This window comes from Microcaecilia unicolor, chromosome 7 (genome assembly GCF_901765095.1).
Source record: "Microcaecilia unicolor chromosome 7, aMicUni1.1, whole genome shotgun sequence".
Taxonomy (NCBI): Eukaryota; Metazoa; Chordata; class Amphibia; order Gymnophiona; family Siphonopidae; genus Microcaecilia; species Microcaecilia unicolor.
Window position 1 is genome coordinate 218,577,520 of NC_044037.1, and position 21,195 is coordinate 218,598,714.

Below are 21,195 nucleotides of genomic sequence, written 5' to 3' on the forward strand. Positions count from 1 at the left end.
GGACAGAACCCTGGGGAACTCCAACAGAGAGCGGGATAGGGGAGGAGGATGAGCCATGAGAGTGCACTCTGAAGGTACGATGGGAGAGATAAGAGGAGAACCAGGAGAGGACAGAGCCCTGGAACCCAAAGGAGGACAGTGTGTCGAGAAGTAGGTTGTGATTGACAGTGTCAAAAGCGGCGGATAGGTCGAGGAGGATGAGGATTGAATAGTGACCTTTAGATTTGCCGAAGGAACAGGTCATTGCAGACTTTAGATAGTGCTGTTTCTGTCGAGTATAGGGGGCGAAAGCCGGATTGAAGCGGATCGAGGATGGCATGAGAGGAGAGGAAATCAATGCAGCGGCTGTGAATGGCGCGTTCAAGTATCTTGGAGAGGAAGGGTAGGAGGGAAATGGGGCGGTAGTTGGAAAGACAGGTAGGGTCAAGTGATGGTTTTTTGAGGAGTGGTGTAACCACGGCATGCTTGAAGGTGTCTGGGACAGTTGCAGTGGAGAGAGAGAGGTTGAGGATATGACAGATGGTGGGGGTGATAGTAGGAGTGACGGTGTTAAGTAAGTTGGTGGGGATGGGGTCTGAGGAACAGGTGGTGGATTTCGAGGAGGAGAGGAGATGGGCGGTTTCCTCTTCGGTGATAGCAGGAAAAGAGGAGAAGGAGGCCTGGGTAGGTTGGTTGAGAGAGTGGGTTATAGGAGGAGGAGAAGGTTTAGTGGTGAATTCATGGTTGATCTTCTGGACCTTGTCACGGAAGTAGTCGGCCAGAGATTGCGGAGAGAGTGAGGGGGGAGTGGGAGCGGAGGGGACTTTGAGGAGGGAGTTGAGGGTGGCAAAGAGACGACGAGGGTTAGAGCTGAGGGAATTAGTCAATTGGGTGTAATAGTCCTGTTTAGCGAGGAATAGGGAGGATTGGAAGGAGGATAGCATGAATTTGAAATGAATGAAGTCATTATGGGCGCGAGATTTCCTCCAGTGGCGTTCAGCCGAACGGGCGCAGGAGCGAAGGTATCGGGTGCAAGGGGTCAGCCAGGGCTGGGGATTGGTACGCCTTGTGGGACGGGAGATGGGCGGCGCAAGGGTGTCAAGAGCAGAGGAGAGACTGGCATTGTAAGTGGAGACAGCTTTGTCAACAGATTTGGAGGACAAGATGGAAGGGAGGAGGTCAGAGATACAAGAGGATAAGGTGGGGGGGGGGTCAACAGCCTGGAGATTTCTGGACGTAGTAGTTAGTGTGGGGCGAGATTGAGGGGGAGGGTGCAAGTGTGAATGTGATTAGGTGATGGTCAGAGGAGGAAGAGTTGAAACGCAGAAATTGGAGGGAGAGCAAGTGGAAGAGAGGACGAGATCAAGACAGTGGCCAGATTTATGAGTAGGGGTGGTGGGGCTCAGTTGGAGGTTGAAGGAGGAGGTAAGAGTGAGGAACTGAGAAACATATGAGTCGGATGGGTTATCAGTGTGAATATTGAAGTCACCAAGAATGAGGGATGGGGATGAGGGCTCGAGAAAAACGGTGAGCCAGGCATCGAAGTCGGTAAGGAAGGAATGGAGGGATTTATCGGGGGGGCGGTAAATGACTGCAACTCTGAGTGGCAGTGGGTGGAATAGACGGATGGAGTGAACTTCAAAGGATGAGAAGCAGTGAGACTGAGGTAGGGGGAGAGGTTGAAAACTGCAGGAGGGCGAAAGTAGTAGCCCGACGCCGCCACCGCGGCCAGCTGGGCGGGGCGAATGGGAGAAAAGATATCCACCGTGGCATAGGGCTGCGATTGAGGCAGAATTGTCGGGGGTGAGCTAGGTTTCAGTTAGGGCAAGCAGTTGAAGGGAATGGGAGATGAAGAGATCGTGGGTAAAGGGAAGTTTGTTGCAGATGGAGTGGGCGTTCCACAGGGCGCACGAGAAGGGGAGGGAGGGGGGGGAGGAGGGGGATAGAGATGAGATTGGAGCTATCGCGGGAATGGTTGCTTAGATGAGGTGAGGGCGAGGACAAGTGTGGGGGAAAATCAATCACCCTTTTGCTCACCTATGAATAAAATTTGGTCGACATTTCAACCCATCACATCGGACCAAGTCAATCATTTCCTTTGCAAATATACCAAATCACAATTCTTGCTTGACTCCTGTCCTAATTATCTCTTGAAACCAGCCCCTAAGTTTTTAATTGATCACCTACATTCAAGTCTAACTTTAATGTTATCTCTGGGTATATTCCCTACTTGCAAAGGTAGCATAATCTTAACTCCGATCCGGCAAAATAGTAAAATTAGTATTAGTATTGTTTCCAGCTTCAGACCAGTGGCCTCAATATCTCTATTAGTCAAAGTTTTAGAGGGGCTATCTTCAGCATCTTTCAATTGTACATAAATATCATCATCATCATTCAATTGTACATAAATATCAATCGGGTTTCAGGCCCTGGTATAGTAATGAAACCACTCTTACTACATTAGTAGCCAATCTTAGATGAAAATTAAGCTTAGGCAACAAAGTTTTAATTCTCCAATTTCACATGTCTAGTGCATTTGATGCAGTAGATCATGATATACTTTTAAACATACTTGAATATTATGGAATCTGTGCAACTGTCTTGAAATGGCTCGCTGGATTTTTAAAATCCAGGTCTTACCAAGTTAAGCAACTGGGGACTATCTCATCATCATGAGTTTCTTGTAGTGGAGTGCCACAGGTTCTCCTCTATCACTTATTTTGTTTAACATTATGATGATCCCTTTATGCCGTTTGCTAGAATCAAACGGGTTTTCAGCATTCATATATGCTGATGATGTTACAATTTATGTCCCATTCATCAAAAAATTACATGAGATTGCAAAAAAAAAAAATCAACGGAAGAATCCTGGGCTCTTAATTTCAAACTGAAACTTAATACTGATAAAACAGCATTTATGATCATAACTTGCCCTTATCACCCAATAACCATCTCAAATTTTAAGATTCATAACGTTACTTATTCTTTGGATTCAACAATGAAAATCTTGGGGATCTTAATCAGTTTCTTTCTTTTGATTGTGAAATTTCCAAAGTAGTCTTGAATGTCTTTAATTCACTGTGGAAATTTAAAAGATTAAGACCATTCTGTTCAAGATCAGTCTTTCTCCCTTTAGTTCAGTCATTAGTCTTAACTAAATTTGACTATTGCAATTCAATTTATGCAGGTATTGTCTACTAAGAAAAGTACAAACTGCACAAAACACGGCTGCCCACCTTATATATAGATCACAACGTTACGTTAAAGCATCTCCACTTCTTAAGGATCTACATTGGTTACCTATCAATGAAAGAATTTCATTTAAGTTGTGCTCTTGTTCATCAGATTCTTTATGGTATCTTACCAACTTATATGATAGATCTCATTAAGTTATCATCATGAAATGCCACCTCATCATCTAGAGAATATCTCATATTACATTTCCCAAGTTGTAAAAACTTAACCTACAAAACTATCCATAATGCTAATTTTTCTTACCAAAGTACTGAACTCTGGAACTCATTACCCAAGTATATCAGACCCTCAGTTGATTATACATCATTTACAGATTTACTTAAAGCCCACTTCTTTAGATCTGTTTTCAGCTAATATGAAAATAATTTTTAAATAGTTGTATTCTTGTATTAATATTAATTATCTTGTAATGCTTCTTCTTAATTTGCTATGTAAGCCGCATTGAACCTGAGCTTTCTTGGGAAAATGCGGGGTCAAATATAATAATAAATAAATAAATAAATAACCAATCTTCTCCCTTTGCTGCCTCTTCCATTTTTTATACTTTGGTTTGCTTTTGTTACTTGTGTTCTGTGTATGGGTGGGGGGGAGGGGGGGGGGAGCGAAAAGAGATTCTCATAAAGGGAGGGAGGAAGTGTGCTATTATATTGAAAATGTGCTTGGAATGTTAGTCTGTTTTCATCATTATTCATTGTGTTGCTTGTCATATGGTTTATTTGTTTGACTTCTGAGTTCAATAAAAAGATTTAAACATGAAAAAATACTATAAATGCTGCTGTGTATCCCCGTGTTAACTCACATTAACTGCAAATCCTAACACACTTTAGTAAAAGAGCCCCTAAATCAGCAGCGTAGCCAGACCTACCATTTTGGGCGGGCCCCGCATTAACCTGGGTGGGCTGTTCCCAACCCCACCCCTACACAGTAATTTTAAAATATTCCCCCCCCCCCCCCCCCGGCATTTTCTTCTGTCTCCCTCGGCCTACCTTGGCAGCGCTTTCTCCCTTCGCCATCCCCTCCCTCTCTTCTGACGGCTCTCCCCGTCCGCGTGGTCTGTTTATTTTTAGTCCTTGAAGCGCCATTCTCCCTCCAGCACCGCACCGGCGATTCCGATAGCCTTTTGCCAGCGTGGCGTGCGTCGTCGGGGACGGGGCCTCTCAGGCGCGTCCTGAGGTGGGATGCGCCTAAGGAGAAGCCCCGCCCCCGACGATGCACGCTGGCAGAAGGCTATCGAAATCGCCGGTGCGGTCCTGGAGGGAGAACGGCGCTTCAAGGACTAAAATTAAACAGACCACGCGGATGGGGAGAGCCAGCAGAAGAGGCAGGAAAAGATGGCTTGGGTTGGGGCTTGTTAGGGTGGGCGCTGGGCGGGCCTGAAGGAAAAGTGGCTGGGCCTGGGCCCGTCCAGGCCCACCCGTGGCTACGCCCCTGCCTAAATTACCTGGAATATGTTCTTTTTTTTTTTTTACTGGCATTCCTGCTTTATTAAAAGAAATATTATACATTCATACTTTGATCTTCATTTAGTGCTGCATGTATTACCTCTTCATTTACGGATGAAACAAAACAGAAAAATAAGTAATGAATTTCTTTACTCTCCTATGATAATGAGAATTTTTTCAGGGAAGAGAAAAGGCCACTTCAAAATGTTCTTGCTGTAATTTATCTTTCTTTTTTAATCCGAATGTCTTCATATCCCTTGCTAAGTCCCAAAATGACATTTTAGTAACTCTCTTGTCCTCTCAGCTAACAGTTGTTGAGACATAGCCTTGTATGAAAATTTGCACTTTGCTAGATGGATTCATAACATGTTGTCAGTGCCTTCAGCTTTATTCCTCCTTTCTCCAGGTTGAAATGTACTCATGCCAGTTCCAGAAAAAAGCACAAAACTTCCCATTATCTTACCTTGGATTTGACAGAAAAATATCATTTGAGGCATAATACATCACTGTCATTAAATGTTATGAGTCAATGTACTGAGGCAGCTGATTCACCAGTTTCAATAAATGCACCAGCCTACACAAACATTACTCTTAAAGGACTATTAGGATAATCCAAACCTGTACCTGAAGCTGAATTTTTGCATCTTTGTTGACACTTTTTGTTCTCCAGCGTCTTGAGACTCTCTTGTCCTTCTTTGAAATATCTACACAGTTAGCCTACATTGTACAAACAGTTAAAAGCAACAGAATGCTATTAAGATTGGACACGTGACACACAAGGACCAACACAGACATAGACAGCATGACAGATTAGTTGTGACTGGTAGTATTAAGACAATAAAAGATCACGAAGGTCAAGAATACCACTCAAGACGCACACTCTTACCTAACTGCTATACAGAGATGAAAACAGTTTAAAATTTCAGTATCCAAATTCACTCGAGACACAGTAGGCCATGTTTATTAAAGCTATGCACTGTGCAGCTCATAAAAACAAAACGGGCCATGCAGCATTTAGAGCACGTTAACGTCCATTAGCACACACTAGGCTTTTATAACATAGCCCAATGTAACCTAAAAAAATCCCTGTTTTGATATTAGTGGGTATAATCTCTCATGTATGCATTGTAGGCAATTTTTTTCCACGTCTGGGCTGTGATATCTGCAAGCCTGTAGTTGACTAAGAAATGAATTTTCAGTTGCAGTGGCGGTATTCAGGTAACAATTACTTATTATATGCAACTTTAGCTATGTAGCAAAATAATGTACACATTTCAATTAGATGTGGTCAGTGTTGGATTTAGAATGCTTTCTGAAAATTAAAAAAAATCTAGTACATTTTTCATATTTGAGCACTATTTCAGTGATTAAGAGAGTATTTCAACTGCATGTCATCTGATACCATAATTCTGCAGCATCTTTACCTGCATGTCAATGAAATTAGGCGCAGATTGAGTTCTCTGGAGAATTTCCAATTTTTTAAGAAGCTTGGTAAGATCCATGAGGTTTGATTGACAGTGTGCAAGGTCTAATAAAATTATATAAGAAAAAACAGCATTAATTGTTTTGTCCTGAACATTTTCATACTATTATGCATTGGAAGGTGATAAGACTAGTATTTACATTGATTCTGAAGAAAACTAGATTCTTTTCAGATCATGATGCTTCTTTATTATCTAAAAAATGATACTGGACACAAAATAAAATCAAACAGATGACCCATGAGTGGGTAGATTCACTAAAGCCTTGGTCACCACTCCGAGTCCTCAAGGGCCACCAACAGGTCAGGTTTTCAGGAGATCTCTAATGAATATCCATAATTTCAATATAGTTGTAAAATCAATCACATACAAATATAATCACAACTATAACCAATTAGAAAACTGTTTTATTCTTATGCATACAATTTTTTAAAAATATCTCAACGTTGTTGATCTGGTGATAGTGCTATAGCCCTACTTCAACACACACACACACACACACACACACACACACACACACACACTCACTCACACTCACACTCATTCTCGAACTTCAATAGTATCTACAGCTTATTAAAAATTGTCCAAATTCCCTCATGTAACAAACAATGAAAGTCTCAATGAGAAAATGAACATTTATCTCAAGATCTTTTCAAAATTCTGTTCCACCAAGTCCACGATGTTCAACACCACAACAATCGTAGCATCCATGTGCATCCAACAACAAAGATGTAATCAATGGATTTATGGATATTGGGAACTTGGATATTTTGTTCTCTCATGATCTACAGCTTTTTGTGAACTTGCTAAAACGATGAGGGTGCACTGATTACATCTCTGTTGTTGGATACATAGATACCTCGATTGTTGCGGTGTTGAACTTCGTGGACTTGGTAGAAAAGAATTTTGAAAAGATCTTGAGATAAATGTTCATTTGCTCATTGAGACTTTCATTGTTTGCTACATGAGGGAATCTGAGCAATTATTAATAAGCTATAGTTACTATTGAAGTTTGAGAGTGAGTGTGTGTGTTTGTGTATTGAAGTAGGGCTATAGCACTATCACCAGATCAACAACGCTGAGATATTTTTTAAAAATTGTATGCATATGAATAAAACAGTTTTCTAATTGGTTATAGTTGTGATTATATTTGTATGTAATGAACATCCATGAGAGATTTGCATAGAGTGGAGGTAATAGGAATGCAATTCTCTCTCAAGGACTGGGATTGTGCTATCATGTTACTGGGTGATAATGCACAGTCTGGCTAATGTTCAAAGCACAAGTGGGCAGGAACCTCTCCTGTCCACTTAAATCACTTACTACTGCCTAACCCCTGATATTCAAAAGCACTAAAGCAGACAGTACAGCAGAAAATCGCCTCTGACTGGCCCCAGAAAAAGTGGGCAGGTCAGGGGCGGCATTAAGGAGGAGCCAGGAGTTATGCGGGTGCTGGCAATATTCAGTGCCAGGACCATAAAAATTAGCCCCCAATTGCTTCTTTTTCTGAAGATAGTTTTCAAAACATCTGCTAGCACTTTATGATATCCTATGGAGAGTCCAGTTTTCTCCAAGATCGAACGGGATGATATTTAAAGTGATTTAAACAGCTAGAAACAGCCCCTGGCCAGTTAAATCGCCTGTTGGGGACTAACTGCTAATTTTCAGAAGCACTTAACTGGTTAGTGCCACTGCAAATAGCCGGTTAGTGCAAAAACAGATATTTTGGGGGCGTTCTGGGGATGGAGTCAGTACTTGACTGGTTAAGTACTGATATTCAGCACTTAACTGGCCAGGTTAATCTTATAAATGGGACCACATTACTTTAGATTGTAAGCTCCTTTGAGCAGGGACCGTCCTTCTTTGTTTATTTTGTACAGCGCTGCGTAACCCTAGTAGTGCTCTAGAAATGTTAAGTAGTAGTAGTAGTAGGTTAATCTTATAAATGGGACCACATAAAAAAGGCTGTCCTATCTTTACGCAGTAACACATAGTTGGTTAAGTGCTGAATAACATACTTAAACCAGTTATGCGTTAGCCGGCTCTACAAAACCGGATATTCAATGCCAAAGTCTGGACAGGGCCAGACAGTGAATATCCAGGAATAACGTCAGCAGTGGTCAGCAAAATACTGAGTGCTGCCAGCTGAATATCAACCCCAAAGTGATTACTGCACCCTGCAATTCAAACTCGGAAACAATACAGAGATAAGAAAAAAATACATTAAAATCGTTCCATTACACAAGTAATAATGCAGCTACAATCTTAATATACAACTCTAGAACAGTTCAAAAATGATTTTTATACAGTCTTCTTAGAACTAAAAATGCAGAGGACAATATTCAAAGGCATTTCTGCACACAAACAGGGTTTTATATGCAGACAAGGGACTTTCATAACTGTAAACTATCTGCTCATGTAAAGCAAATATACAAGTAAGTGTATGAATGTATCAGGAAGTCACTATCTAATATAATAAAACGCACCGTGAACGTTCTGAAGACAACGTTCTGTGAAGCCGGAAGCTTGAAGCCGGAAGCCTAAGTTCTCAGGACAACGTTCTGTGAAGCCGGAAGCTTGAAGCCGGAAGTCTGAAGCCTTGAAGCCTGAAGCCTGAAGCCTTGAAGCCATCTGACGTCACTCCCAGGCTGAGGCTGAAGGGTTCGGGGATTCGTGGTGTGAAGCCTCCCTTCAAGCCAGCCAGCCAGCCGTCTCTGCCCCGCCCTCGCGACAAAACAAACAAATCCGGAAGCGAAACGTCAGGGAAGGAGGCGGCGCTCCCGACGTCTAGCCTTCCCTTCGCTGTGTTCCGCCTTCAAAACAAGGCGGAACACAGCGAAGGGAAAGCTAGACGTCGGGAGCGCAGCCTCCTTCCCTGACGCTTCGCTGCACGAACCGCCACGGAGGTAAAGTTAAAAAGAATTAAAAAAAAAAAAAAGGGAGGCATGGATGCGAGGCATGGATGCGAAGGAGGGGGCATGGATGCGAAGGGGTGGGGGGGCATGGATGCGAGGGGGGGGCATGGATGCGAGGGGGGGGCATGGATGCGAGGCATGGATGCGAAGGGGGGGGCATGGATGCGAAGGGGTGGGGGGGCATGGATGCGAGGGGGGGGCATGGATGCGAGGCATGGATGCGAAGGGGGGGGGGGGAAAGAAGAGGGCGGGCCAGGCTGGGACATGGGAGAGAGCGTAGCATGGATGCGAGGGGGGGGGGGGCATGGAAGGGCGAGAGGGGACTTGCTGGAAAAGGATGAATGGAGGCGGCAGGGGACAGAGGAGCATGGATTACAGAGCAGGCCTCAGGCAGAGAGGGGAAATGCTGGATAGGGAAAAATGGAGGGGCCAGGTGACAGATGAGCATGGATGGGCATGGATTGGAAGGGCAGGACTCAGGGAGAGGGGAATTGCTGGATAGGGATGAATGGAGGGGACAGATGGGCATGGATGGATATGGATTACAGAGCAGGCCTCAGGCAGAGAGGGGAAATGCTGGATAGGGAAACATGGAGGGGCCAGGTGACAGAGGAGCATGGATGGGCATGGATTGGAAGGGCAGGACTCAGGGAGAGGGGAATTGCTGGATAGGGATGAATGGAGGGGACAGATGGGCATGGATGGATATGGATTACAGAGCAGGCCTCAGGCAGAGAGGGGAAATGCTGGATAGGGAAAAATGGAGGGGCCAGGTGACAGAGGAGCATGGATGGGCATGGATTGGAAGGGCAGGACTCAGGGAGAGGGGAATTGCTGGATAGGGATGAATGGAGGGGACAGATGGGCATGGATGGATATGGATTGCAGAGCAGGCCTCAGGCAGAGAGGGGAAATGCTGGATAGGGAAAAATGGAGGGGCCAGTTGACAGAGGAGCATGGATGGGCATGGATTGGAAGGGCAGGACTCAGGGAGAGGGGAATTGCTGCATAGGGATGAATGGAGGGGACAGATGGGCATGGATGGATATGGATTACAGAGCAGGCCTCAGGCAGAGAGGGGAAATGCTGGATAGGGAAAAATGGAGGGGCCAGGTGACAGAGGAGCATGGATGGGCATGGATTGGAAGGGCAGGACTCAGGGAGAGGGGAATTGCTGGATAGGGATGAATGGAGGGGACAGATGGGCATGGATGGATATGGATTGCAGAGCAGGCCTCAGGCAGAGAGGGGAAATGCTGGATAGGGAAAAATGGAGGGGCCAGTTGACAGAGGAGCATGGATGGGCATGGATTGGAAGGGCAGGACTCAGGGAGAGGGGAATTGCTGCATAGGGATGAATGGAGGGGACAGATGGGCATGGATGGATATGGATTGCAGGGCAGGCCTCAGGCAGAGAGGGGAAATGCTGGATAGGGAAAAATGGAGGGGCCAGGTGACAGAGGAGCATGGATGGGCATGGATTGGAAGGGCAGGACTCAGGGAGAGGGGAATTGCTGCATAGGGATGAATGGAGGGGACAGATGGGCATGGATGGATATGGATTGCAGGGCAGGCCTCAAGCAGAGAGGGGAAATGCTGGATAGGGATGAATGGAGGGGGCAGGTGACAGACAAACATGGATGGCCATGGATTGGGAGGGCAGGGCTCAGGGACAGAGGGGAATTGCTGGAAAAGGATGAATGGAGGGGGCAGGGGACAGATGGCCATGGATTGGGAGGGCACGGCTCACACTCTCTCTCTCATATACAATGTCTTTCTCACTCTCACACACTCTGTCTCACACTGTATCACATTCACTCTCTATGTGCCACACAGTCACTCACACACTCGCTTGGTCTCATACACTCACTCAAACAGAGAATCTGTGTCTCACACACACTCTCTCTCTCGCCCACACACACACACTCTCACTCACACTGTGTCTCACATACACACTTGCACACACTCTCATTCTCACACACACACTCTCTCACAAACACACTCACACCCAGACTCACGCTCTCTCTCACACAATCACACTTTCACTCCGACTCTCAAACAGTCACTCTCACATACACTCTCCCAAACATACACACTCCGAGGAAAACCTTGCTAGCGCCCGTTTCATTTGTGTCAGAAACGGGCCTTTTTTACTAGTATATATATATCTAAGTTTTCAAGGAAAATGTACTCACTCTTTGAATACAGTTGTGAAGTCTTTACACATACACACTTTATTTAAAAGTTCCCCCAAAGTATGGATCTTTATTTCTTTTACTATATAGTTTCACAGATAAAGATGTGCCACGAATTTATTTGAAAATTGTGCACTGACATCTGGCATTATAATGCAAAGAAATCATTAAGTAATACAGTAACACTTGTTCAGAACCCTTATTTTATCATCCTCACTTTAATATTCCCCTTGTTTGTCCTGTTTGTCTGTCCTAATTAGATTGTAAGCTCTGTCGAGCAGGGACTGACTCTTCATGTTCAAGTGTACAGCGCTGCGTACGTGTAGTAGCGCTTTAGAAATGATAAGTAGTAGTAGTAGTCTTTTCCTAAAGCTTAGATTGAGTTATCTGCAGCATGGCCCATAGGAATAAAATGGGCCCTGCAGAAGATAACTCAAGCTAAGCTTTAGTAAAAGACCCCTAAAGATACTATGGTAATAATGTAAACACCAGACAGAACCACATGTACTGAAATGGCATCATCTTAGATACTATGGAGATAATTTTAGAAACATCTATATATGTAAATAGCTGCACTTTCACATGTAGATTGGATACATGTGGAAATGGTGATTTCAGAAAGCCACTATTTACACGTGTAGATCTCGGGAAGGCAGAAATTTTCAAGGGGGCATTTTGGGTATGGCTAAAACGGCCCATAAATTTCTACATTTAGAGAGTAATATTCAGCCCATGGCGGTCATCAGTTTTTAAGCCGCTGACAGCCACAGGATGAACTGAGCCTGGAAGTCCAATGCCAAGCTATGCCCAGATTCCAGTATTGAATATCCAGTTACAGCAGCCAGCCAGAAGTTAATAGTGTACCAACTGATATTCAGACCAGCGCATGGTTAGCTTGGTGGATAAAATTAAGAGAGCAAAAAAGGCTGTCCTAGCTTTATCCAATTATTAAGCAGTCTGAATATTTTTGCTAACTGGCTAAGTATCGGCTTCATCAAGCTCTGCCCATGGACCATCCCAGCACTAACTGGGCAGTGCAGAGTTAATGCTAATATTTAGCAGCACTGTCCAGATAAATGCAGCTGAATATCAAAGACAGGCAGGCACAAGTGATTTATCCAGGCAGGAGACTTTAAATATTGACCCTGTATTTCCTATTTTACAATGAAAATACATACATATCTTAGAAAATTTTCCAGTTGGCTTTTGTACCAGCTGCAAGGCATGCATAGGTGTTTCAGAAGTGATTATTAGGGCTAGGTCTTTAAGGGGTCTTTTTACCTAGCTGCGGTAAAAGGACCCCTGTGGTGGTGTCGGTGCACAGGTTTGCTGCTCTCCGAGGCCCCCTTTTACTACAGCGGGTAAAAGGAGTTTTTTGTTTTAAAGAAGGAAATGGCTGTGTGGTAAGTCAAGAACTTGCCGAATGGCCATTTCCTAGGAGAGCTAACTCATGGACATTCCAGAAGTGGAGTCGGGTTAAGTGCCGATATTCAGCCCCTCACCACATAAGTAAACTGCTTAAATTGGGCCACATAAATAGCAGTCCTATCTTTAAGCGGTTTGGCTCAGGAACGTAGTCAGACCTCAACGTTTGGGGGGTCCGGAAGTGTAGGGGCATAGTCTGGCACACCACCCTGCCTCAACCCCTGAAGGTCCATCAAGCCCAACAACCTGTTTCCAACAGTGGCCAATCCAGGTTAAAAGTACCTGGCAAGATCCTAAAACAGTACAATACATTTTATACTGCTTATCCTAGAAATAAGAAGTGGATTTTCCCCAAGTCCATTTTAATAATGGCTTATGGACTTTTCTTTTAGGAAGCTATCCAAACATTTTTTAAACCCCGCTAAACTAACTGCTTTTACCACATTCTCCAGAGTTTAATTACATGTTGAGTGATGAAATATTTTCTCCGATTTGTTTTAAATTTACTACTTTGTAGCTTCATTGCGTGCCCCCAAGTAAACAATCGATTCATGTCTACCCATTCCATTCCACTCATTAGTTTATAGACCTCTATCATATCTCCCCTCAGCCGTCTCTTCTCCAAGCTGAAGAGCCCTAGCCACTTCAGCCTTTCCTCATAGGGAAGCTGTCCCATCCCCTTTATCATTTTCGTTATCCTTCTCCGTACCTTTTCTAATTCCACTATATCTTTTTTGAGATATGGTGACCAGAACTCCACACAATATTCGAGGTGCAGTCACACCATGGAGTGATACAAAGGCATTATAATGTCCTTATTTTTGTCTTCCATTCCTTTCCTAATAATACCTAACATTCTATTTGCTTTCTTAGCCACCGCTGCACGCTGAGAAGAGGGTTTCAACGTATCATCAACTCCTAATATATGTCACTTGCTTCCTTTTGCCACTGGAGGGCAGAGGTGACTATAACACAGAGTGGGATCCTGTTTCCTGGACACTGCATCTCCATTACTTAGCTTGCTGGAGACACCTGTATTACTGGGAGGTATGACAGCGAGGCCTTTAGATGGCATCACGAGGTTATTGGCAGGTAAACTTAATTTACTGAACAACTGTTATACATGTCTGTGTAAACAATATAGGAGCCCAAGGTGCAACAATGCCTAACTAATGAAATAGTTTGTGGTCTAACTATTAGTTACACTGGTTACTATCACAGTGGGTACAATGTGAGGTATTGTAGGGGTTGGGAAGTGCTTGGATGGCACCCTGAAGCAGTTGTTCTGGCATGAATATCTGTCCCCAAATTGGGAAAAAAAATGGGTAAAAATAGGGAAGAAGGATAGGACCCAGTAGAAGGATGACAGGAGGGTGTGCTTTGTTCTGAGAAAATAGGTGCCGAGACTTATCCTGAGTAAACAGTAGGTGGTGGGGTAAGAAGGACTTGTTTTCAGCACGCACCATATGACCTAGCATAGCTCTACCTAGAAGGTGACTGCATCAGGATCTGGCAGTCCCAGGTTAAAGCCTAGTTGGTGCACCAATGGAAACCAAACTGAACCCCCCAAAATTTGATTTTCTCTTCCTCAGAACCATAAAGGGGTTGAAGAGAGATGTTTTGGAGACTGGATAAAAGGTGCCTATGCCCCTTACCGGTGTGTACTGGCTGAAGAATAGCCCTAGTGTAGACAGACCCCTGTACAAGATAAGCAACCTGGAATGTCTGACCTCTGCACCTACGGGCAATGTCTCAGCCACCAACACCTACCACAGTTGCAGGGCCAACTGTGGCCAGCACCTCTCTCTCCAGGGCTGGCAGGGTCATGTTGCTGCCAGATCCATGCTGCTTTCAAAGCAGATCTTTCCTCCGGGCTTTACTCTGCACATCCCTCCACTTTTTCTTCAAGCACTCCACATCACGATTTTGGTGGTGGATAGCATCGAGGCGCTGGGCAATGCAGCACCAGATTACCAGTTTGGCATCAGAACTTGCTTTTGAGACTGCAGCGCCATATAGAACACTGAAGTTTGGTATCATCTCCTGGACCACAAGGCGCAGTTCTGCAGGGCTAACATTAGATTTTCTTAGACTTAACCCTTTCAGCCATGCTGACTGCACCTGCTACACTTGTGCTGAAGAGTGATTTTTATACAAGGCACATAATTGGCTATTCCTCAATGCCCATAAAAGAGCTACCATCCATTGGTGGTATTTTCTCCTGACTTCTGCTATTGTTGAACAGGACATCTATCCTGTGAGCTCTTTCCTCATTTGAAAGCCATATCTTTTACTTGATCAGAACAATCAACCACAGGCAATTGTATGAGAGAATTTTTATTACAGTTGGAAAGTTTCTAAAATTGGGGGAGATTCTTCAAAAGTATAGGGTGGAGAATCGCAAGCTTATATGAGGGCCTTTCAACCCTTCCTACTGCTGTCTTAGAACTTAGCTTACCATGTTGTTTGAGGTGTAACACTCTGTACTATTTTCCTTTCAGTGGCTTTCTGCTGATTGTCTCAGCTGCAGTGTTAGTCTGGTTGTGAGTCCTTGAGCCCAGGCCTAGAATAAGTGTTAGGCCAAGGCCGGGGTGGACCAAGCAGGCGCTACACACTACCCCAGCTACCAAGTCCTGCACACACACGCAGCAACCAACTTGCACCTCCAGAAAAGGGAAGATAGGGCATTCACGCGGGCCTCATGACCGATCGGGAACCCATTTACTCAGAATTCAAGCATGCGGGACTCACGGCCTAACCGAAACTGACTCATACGTAGGGAGGGGAGAAAGAGGAAAAAAACGAGGAGGTCTCCACGAGAACTAGAGCACCAGCACACCTACGGTGCTGGCTAAGGACACACAGGAAAAGGAACTCACAGACGTATCTACAAGAAACACAAGGCAGTGTCCTAGGCAATCAAGGAAAAAAGGAAGCATATATAGAAACACGTCAAGCAGTACCCCACGGCACACAAAGGAAATGAGGGACTGCGAAATAAAGATACTGTAAGCAGAGACCCTCAGTGGACAGGAGAGGGAAAAGTCAGCAAAACAGAGTATGGTGCCTAACACACCCCTAGCACAGAAAGGAACAGTGCTCAGCAATACAGAAGATAATTACAGCAAACAAAGGACTGACAATCACAAGGGAAAACTGCACCAAGCAGACAACTGCCAGAAGCAGGGAAACTCTGCAGACAAAGGGTTAAACCAAGCTCAAACACACAGCTGCCAGAGGCAGGGAACACTGCAGACAATGGGTTAATCAGAGTACAGGGAAAGAGCAAACAAACAACCCCCACAGGGAGAAAAAAGGGTCCCGAGCCTGCTACAAGGGCATGACATAAAAATCAGAATACAAACACAGCAACAAAGGGTAACTCCGAAGGAAGGGGAACCAAAACAAACAAACTGGAATGGAATGAGGTAGGAACTCACCACACAGCACCACAGCCAAACACACCTCTTGCTTAGACTATTGCAATTTGCTTCTCACAGGTCTCCCACTTAGCCATCTCTTTCCTCTTCAATCTGTTCAAGATTCTGCTGCACAACTAATATTCCGCCAGTGTCGTTATGCTCATATTAGCCCTCTCCTCAAGTCACTTCACTGGCTTCCTATCCGTTTCCGCATACAGTTCAAATTCCTCTTGTTGACCTATAAGTGCATTCACTCTGCAGCTCCTCAGTACCTCTCCACTCTCATCTCTCCCTACATTCCTCTCCGGGAACTCCGTTCACTGGGTAAATCTCTCTTATCTGCACCCTTCTCCACTGCTAACTCCAGACTCCGTTCCTTTTATCTTGCTGCACCATATGCCTGGAATAGACTTCCTGAGCCGGTACGTCAAGCTCCATCTCTGGCCGTCTTCAAATCTAAGCTAAAAGCCCACCTTTTTGATGTTACTTTTAACTCCTAACCCTTATTCAATTGTTCAGAACCCTTATTTTATCATCCTCACTTTAATATTCCCTTATCTCTTGTTTGTTCTGTTTGTCTGTCCTAATTAGATTGTAAGCTCTGTCGAGCAGGGACTGTCTCTTCATGTTCAAGTGTACAGAGCTGCGTACGTCTAGTAGCACTATAGAAAGGATAAGTAGCAGTAGTAGTAGAGAATCCCAAGTGTAGTGTAGAAAGGTAATTAGAAACACGCTAGAAACAGCCGGCAAACAGAGCCAGAGGAACAGAAACTACAAGCAAGGTAAGGAGTAATCAAACCCCAAGAAAGCACAGAGCTAATAGCTCAGACAGAGCGTAGGTAAGGCTTCAGAAGAATAGGAATAACGCCAAAGCAGGGGTTGTAGGGAAAGGTAAGCTTAAGTAGATCAGACTGACATCAGATCAGCCCCTGATGGACCAATCAGGAGCGATTCCAAGCATTCCCCTGTCTGACTAGCAGAATTCTAACAGAATCATAACATGCAGCTGGGGGTGAGTATTGGACTTAGCTATCTCTACCACATATCCTCATCTTTTGTGGCACAGAGGTCTCTCATATTCCAATGTTTTACTTCCTCTGAGGGCTTGTAAAATCTCCACTTTATAATGGTAATTTAGAAATTTCAAGATCACCACTCTGGAATGGTCCATGGTGGTCTGATTGGGGCCCAACCGGTGTGCCCACTCTATCTTTAAAGGGCCTGCCATACTCTGAAGTTGTAAAGTGGTGGGAAACCAGGATTCCAGAAAGCCACACAACTCTGTTTCTTGCACTGATTCAGACAATCCAATTAGCCTCAGGTTATTCATGACGGACCGATTTTCTAAGTCATCCACACTCTCCTCTAACTTAATCACTATCTCCTGCAGGTGTTTGGCCTCCTGAGAGGTTTCTTGTGTTGATGATTCCACGGCCCTCACCCTATGTTGTACTGCTTAACGTTCTTTTGCCAGAGTGCAATGCACTACTTAGACTGTGAGCTCACTAGGGACAGACCCAGTACCTATAAAATGAAACTGTAAACCGCTTAGGTTTAAGTGGTATATAAATACCTAAATGAATGAATGAATGAGTGGTAAAACGGCTTTACATCCCATCTAACTTATCAAGGATCTGTTGCATTTGGTTCCCCAGAGAGTACCTCACGGCTGCCTGCACTTCCACCACTATTTTGGCCGCCCACTCGGATCCTAATGCGGATGAAGGGGGTGTGCTTCTCTCTGCCATCTTGGAGTCCCTTCCGTGGCCTTTCTCCTTCTCTGCCACCTTCAATGCCATCAATTGGTTCCACTCCTCGGGAGCCCGAAGTTGTATTCATTGACCATTCACTCGGAGGGGGGGGGGGGGGGGGGGGGGAATAAGCAAGTTACTTTATCAGCTCAGTTCTAGCAGCAGGAACAGTAATGGTTAAAAAAATATAAAATAAAAAAAGGTGTGTCACAATCAATTTCCACCAGCTAGCACAAATCTCATGACAGCATACAAATATCAGTTACCTCCAGTTTTCATTTACTCCAGTAGCACTCAAATTACACAATGACTCCCAGCACTCACTGTTATTTCTCAGCTCCCAATGGTCAAAATGACCACAAGAGAAATCATAAAAGTAGGCACACCAGTCCGTAAAGGCACTCAAACTTCACTGTTTTGCAGCCTATCCCAGTCATCCCTGGGTGGCTTCCTCTAATCGGCTGGCATCATGTGTAACATGCCTCCACCACAGTGATCATGAAATACGTCAGCCGGTGATCAAGCCTCTCAAAGAAATCACGCCAGTGTTAATCGCTCACCCGATTGATTTCTGCCGGTCTTATAAAGGTAGTGCGAGCATAAAATATCGGGGCAATGCCGATTTACAACTTCTAGGGGGATTTTTCAGGAGGGGGCTCCCTGGAGCTCACTTAGTTGTGGCCATCTTGGCTGAAAGCTCTACCGGAAGTCTTTGGTATAGATTTAATACAACAAAGTCACCACATGAAGGTATTCTGCAAGAGTTTGGGAGAGTAGCTTATTCTCTCCCCTTCAAAGATACATAGCAATTCACCAGCTCTCCTCTTCTCCCCCTTCTGTGCAGGCAGGAGTCTTTTCTCCACTTCATAATATTTTCAGAGCTGCTTCATTACAGGCTCACAGAAGCATCATTCCACAGAGTTTATAGTCAGCCCAACTGAGGGTTAAGACCAAAAAAATTAGATATCAGGAGTGGGTATTAAAGTTCTGGATATTTCTCCCCTGCTGTAGGCAAGATGGGACCCTACCCTCATCTGTGACATTTTGATTAAGAAAACAAAAAGTAACATATTTTTTTTAGAAAGAAGAGGAAAAAAAGAAAACTGACGAAAAACAACATTGGACAAAGGCAGATTTTAAAAACTTCTTGAATATGTCCAGTAGAGCAGAAAAAGAAACCAAAATTGAGGGACTGAGTAAATTGCTGCATGCAGCAAAAGCTGTACCTGCACAGAACTTTATACATTTCTGAGGTTCTGAGTGCTGGGAGAGCTGCTCCATCTCTGTGCCAGCAGATGACATCACCTACTTGTGTGCCTGACTCAATCAAGTTTTAAGTTTCACCTTTATTTGATAAACTGCCATCAAAATTAATATCTGAGGAGTTTACAAGAAAGAAAGAAAGAAACACAGGAAACAATATTAAATCATAAATAACAACATCAAATCATTCTGCTGTTGGTCAATCATCCAGAACCCTTCTAGCCACCTACTACACTGGCTCACTACAACACACAGTTATGACTACTTTTTTGAAGGAAAGTTAAAGCCAAAAAAGCCTCCAAAACTGACAGCTCTTTAGACTGACTTTTTGTGAAGCATGATTCTTTTCATAGACCCAGAGGGAGAGCATTCCATAAAGTAGGGGCCAGAATTCTATAAATGGGTGCCTATCTTTAGGAGCCAAGAATGCATCTATTTGGTGCCTACTTTTGTTTATAGAATACTAGTGTAACAGGCCAAATGCACTTCTATACTTTAGGCGCAACCATTTATACCATCCATAGAGTTGGACTAAATTCTTGCACCTAGATTGTGAAAGTACATGCATAAATTATAGTATTTTATAATCTATGCATGTAAATGAGTGCCCCGCCCAAACTCTACCAATTTGAACGACCATCTGCCAAGTTCATGCTATTGAATAATGGCCCGTACTTACAGAATAGTGCTTAGCCAGAAAACTACTCACGTATGCCCATATGTATAAAGGACTAGAATACTGGCATTTACAATCATACTTGGTAGCTCCTTATAGAATTATCCCCCATATGTAGCATATTCAGTACAGCTACATAACTATGGGATGGTACAACCAGCAAGTTGTGTTGGGAAGAATCTTGAATGAATGTACAAAATTAAGAGATTTGAAAGAAAAACTGCTAACTCAGAGTAAAAAATGTTGTACACCAGAGCCACTATTTTGAAAGGTATCCGGCCAGTGCTCTTTTCTCAGTAAACGAGTGACATGATCATTTTTTTTGCAACAGATACTAATTTAACTGCGGCATTTTGCACTAATTGAAGGTGACCTTAGATCCTCGAAGAAGAGCACTGCAGTAATTTAAGCAACTGATTACCAATGAATGAATCAATATAATGCATTGCTTTAGTACTAAGAATACAGCGTAACTGAGCAAATCAATTTCAATCTGTAATAAAATTTCTTTCCTGTGTTAGAAATTTGTTGCTGAAAGCTTAATTCTCTATGATAACTTTAAAGATCTTAACTGAGTCTTTTCTTCCTGAATAATCATGCCACAAATCTGCAGTGAACTGAGGCAGGATGCATCATCATTTCTGGTTAAAAAAAAACACAGCTTCTGATTCTTTTAGATTAGCTTATAACTTTTGTGAATAACTGGTCCATGCAAGTGGATTAACATAACTACTACACTATTAGCCATAAATTCATACACATAAATAAATACACATTTAGAAAATGGCACATATAGAAGGGAATTTTATAAGAGGATACTTATGTCCAAGTGACAAAAAAGAACCTATTCTATAAATGCAGTATCGGCGCCTATGTGTCTTTATCAAATAGGCTCCCAGTATCAGCCCCATTAATGTACAAATGTCAAAGCACATGTTTATACCTGTGCATGTACCCACATATTTTTTAGAATACACATTGCTGCTGTGCCAAAACTAAGCCCCCAGGAACCTCTACCTTCTCATCACATAAAACTGGCTTTATATAAACCTCTGTAAAATTCCCCCCAGAAAAGAAAAGATAAGCGTAGAACAGTTGCCATACTGAGAGAGACTGAAGATCCATCAAGCCCAGTATCCTGTTTCCAACAGTGGCCAATCCAGGTCACAAGTATCTGGCAAGATCCCAGAACAGTAAAACAGATTGCATGTTGCTTATCCTACAAATAAGCAGTGGATTTTCCCAAGTCCATCTTAATAATGGCTTATGGACGTTATTTTTAGGAAATTATCCAAAACTTATTCTCAGTTAACTGCTAAATCAATTTTTTATGGAAGCAGAGCTTACATAATGTTCACACAAAGTAGCATATGAAAGAAAATAAATCACCT

At 43.6% G+C, this 21,195-nt stretch overlaps 1 protein-coding gene across 1 annotated transcript in view; it reads right to left on the minus strand.

Annotated features, from left to right (window-relative positions):
- The window catches only part of OSBPL6 (oxysterol binding protein like 6), a 265,393-nt gene that overhangs the window by 99,041 nt on the left and 145,157 nt on the right, over positions 1–21,195 (minus strand). The window contains exons 8-9 of the mRNA XM_030208862.1: positions 6,101–6,204; positions 5,301–5,393 (exon numbers count right to left, since the gene is read on the minus strand). Coding sequence (XP_030064722.1) covers positions 5,301–5,393; positions 6,101–6,204 — 197 coding nt within the window. The remainder of the gene's footprint in view (positions 1–5,300; positions 5,394–6,100; positions 6,205–21,195) is intronic.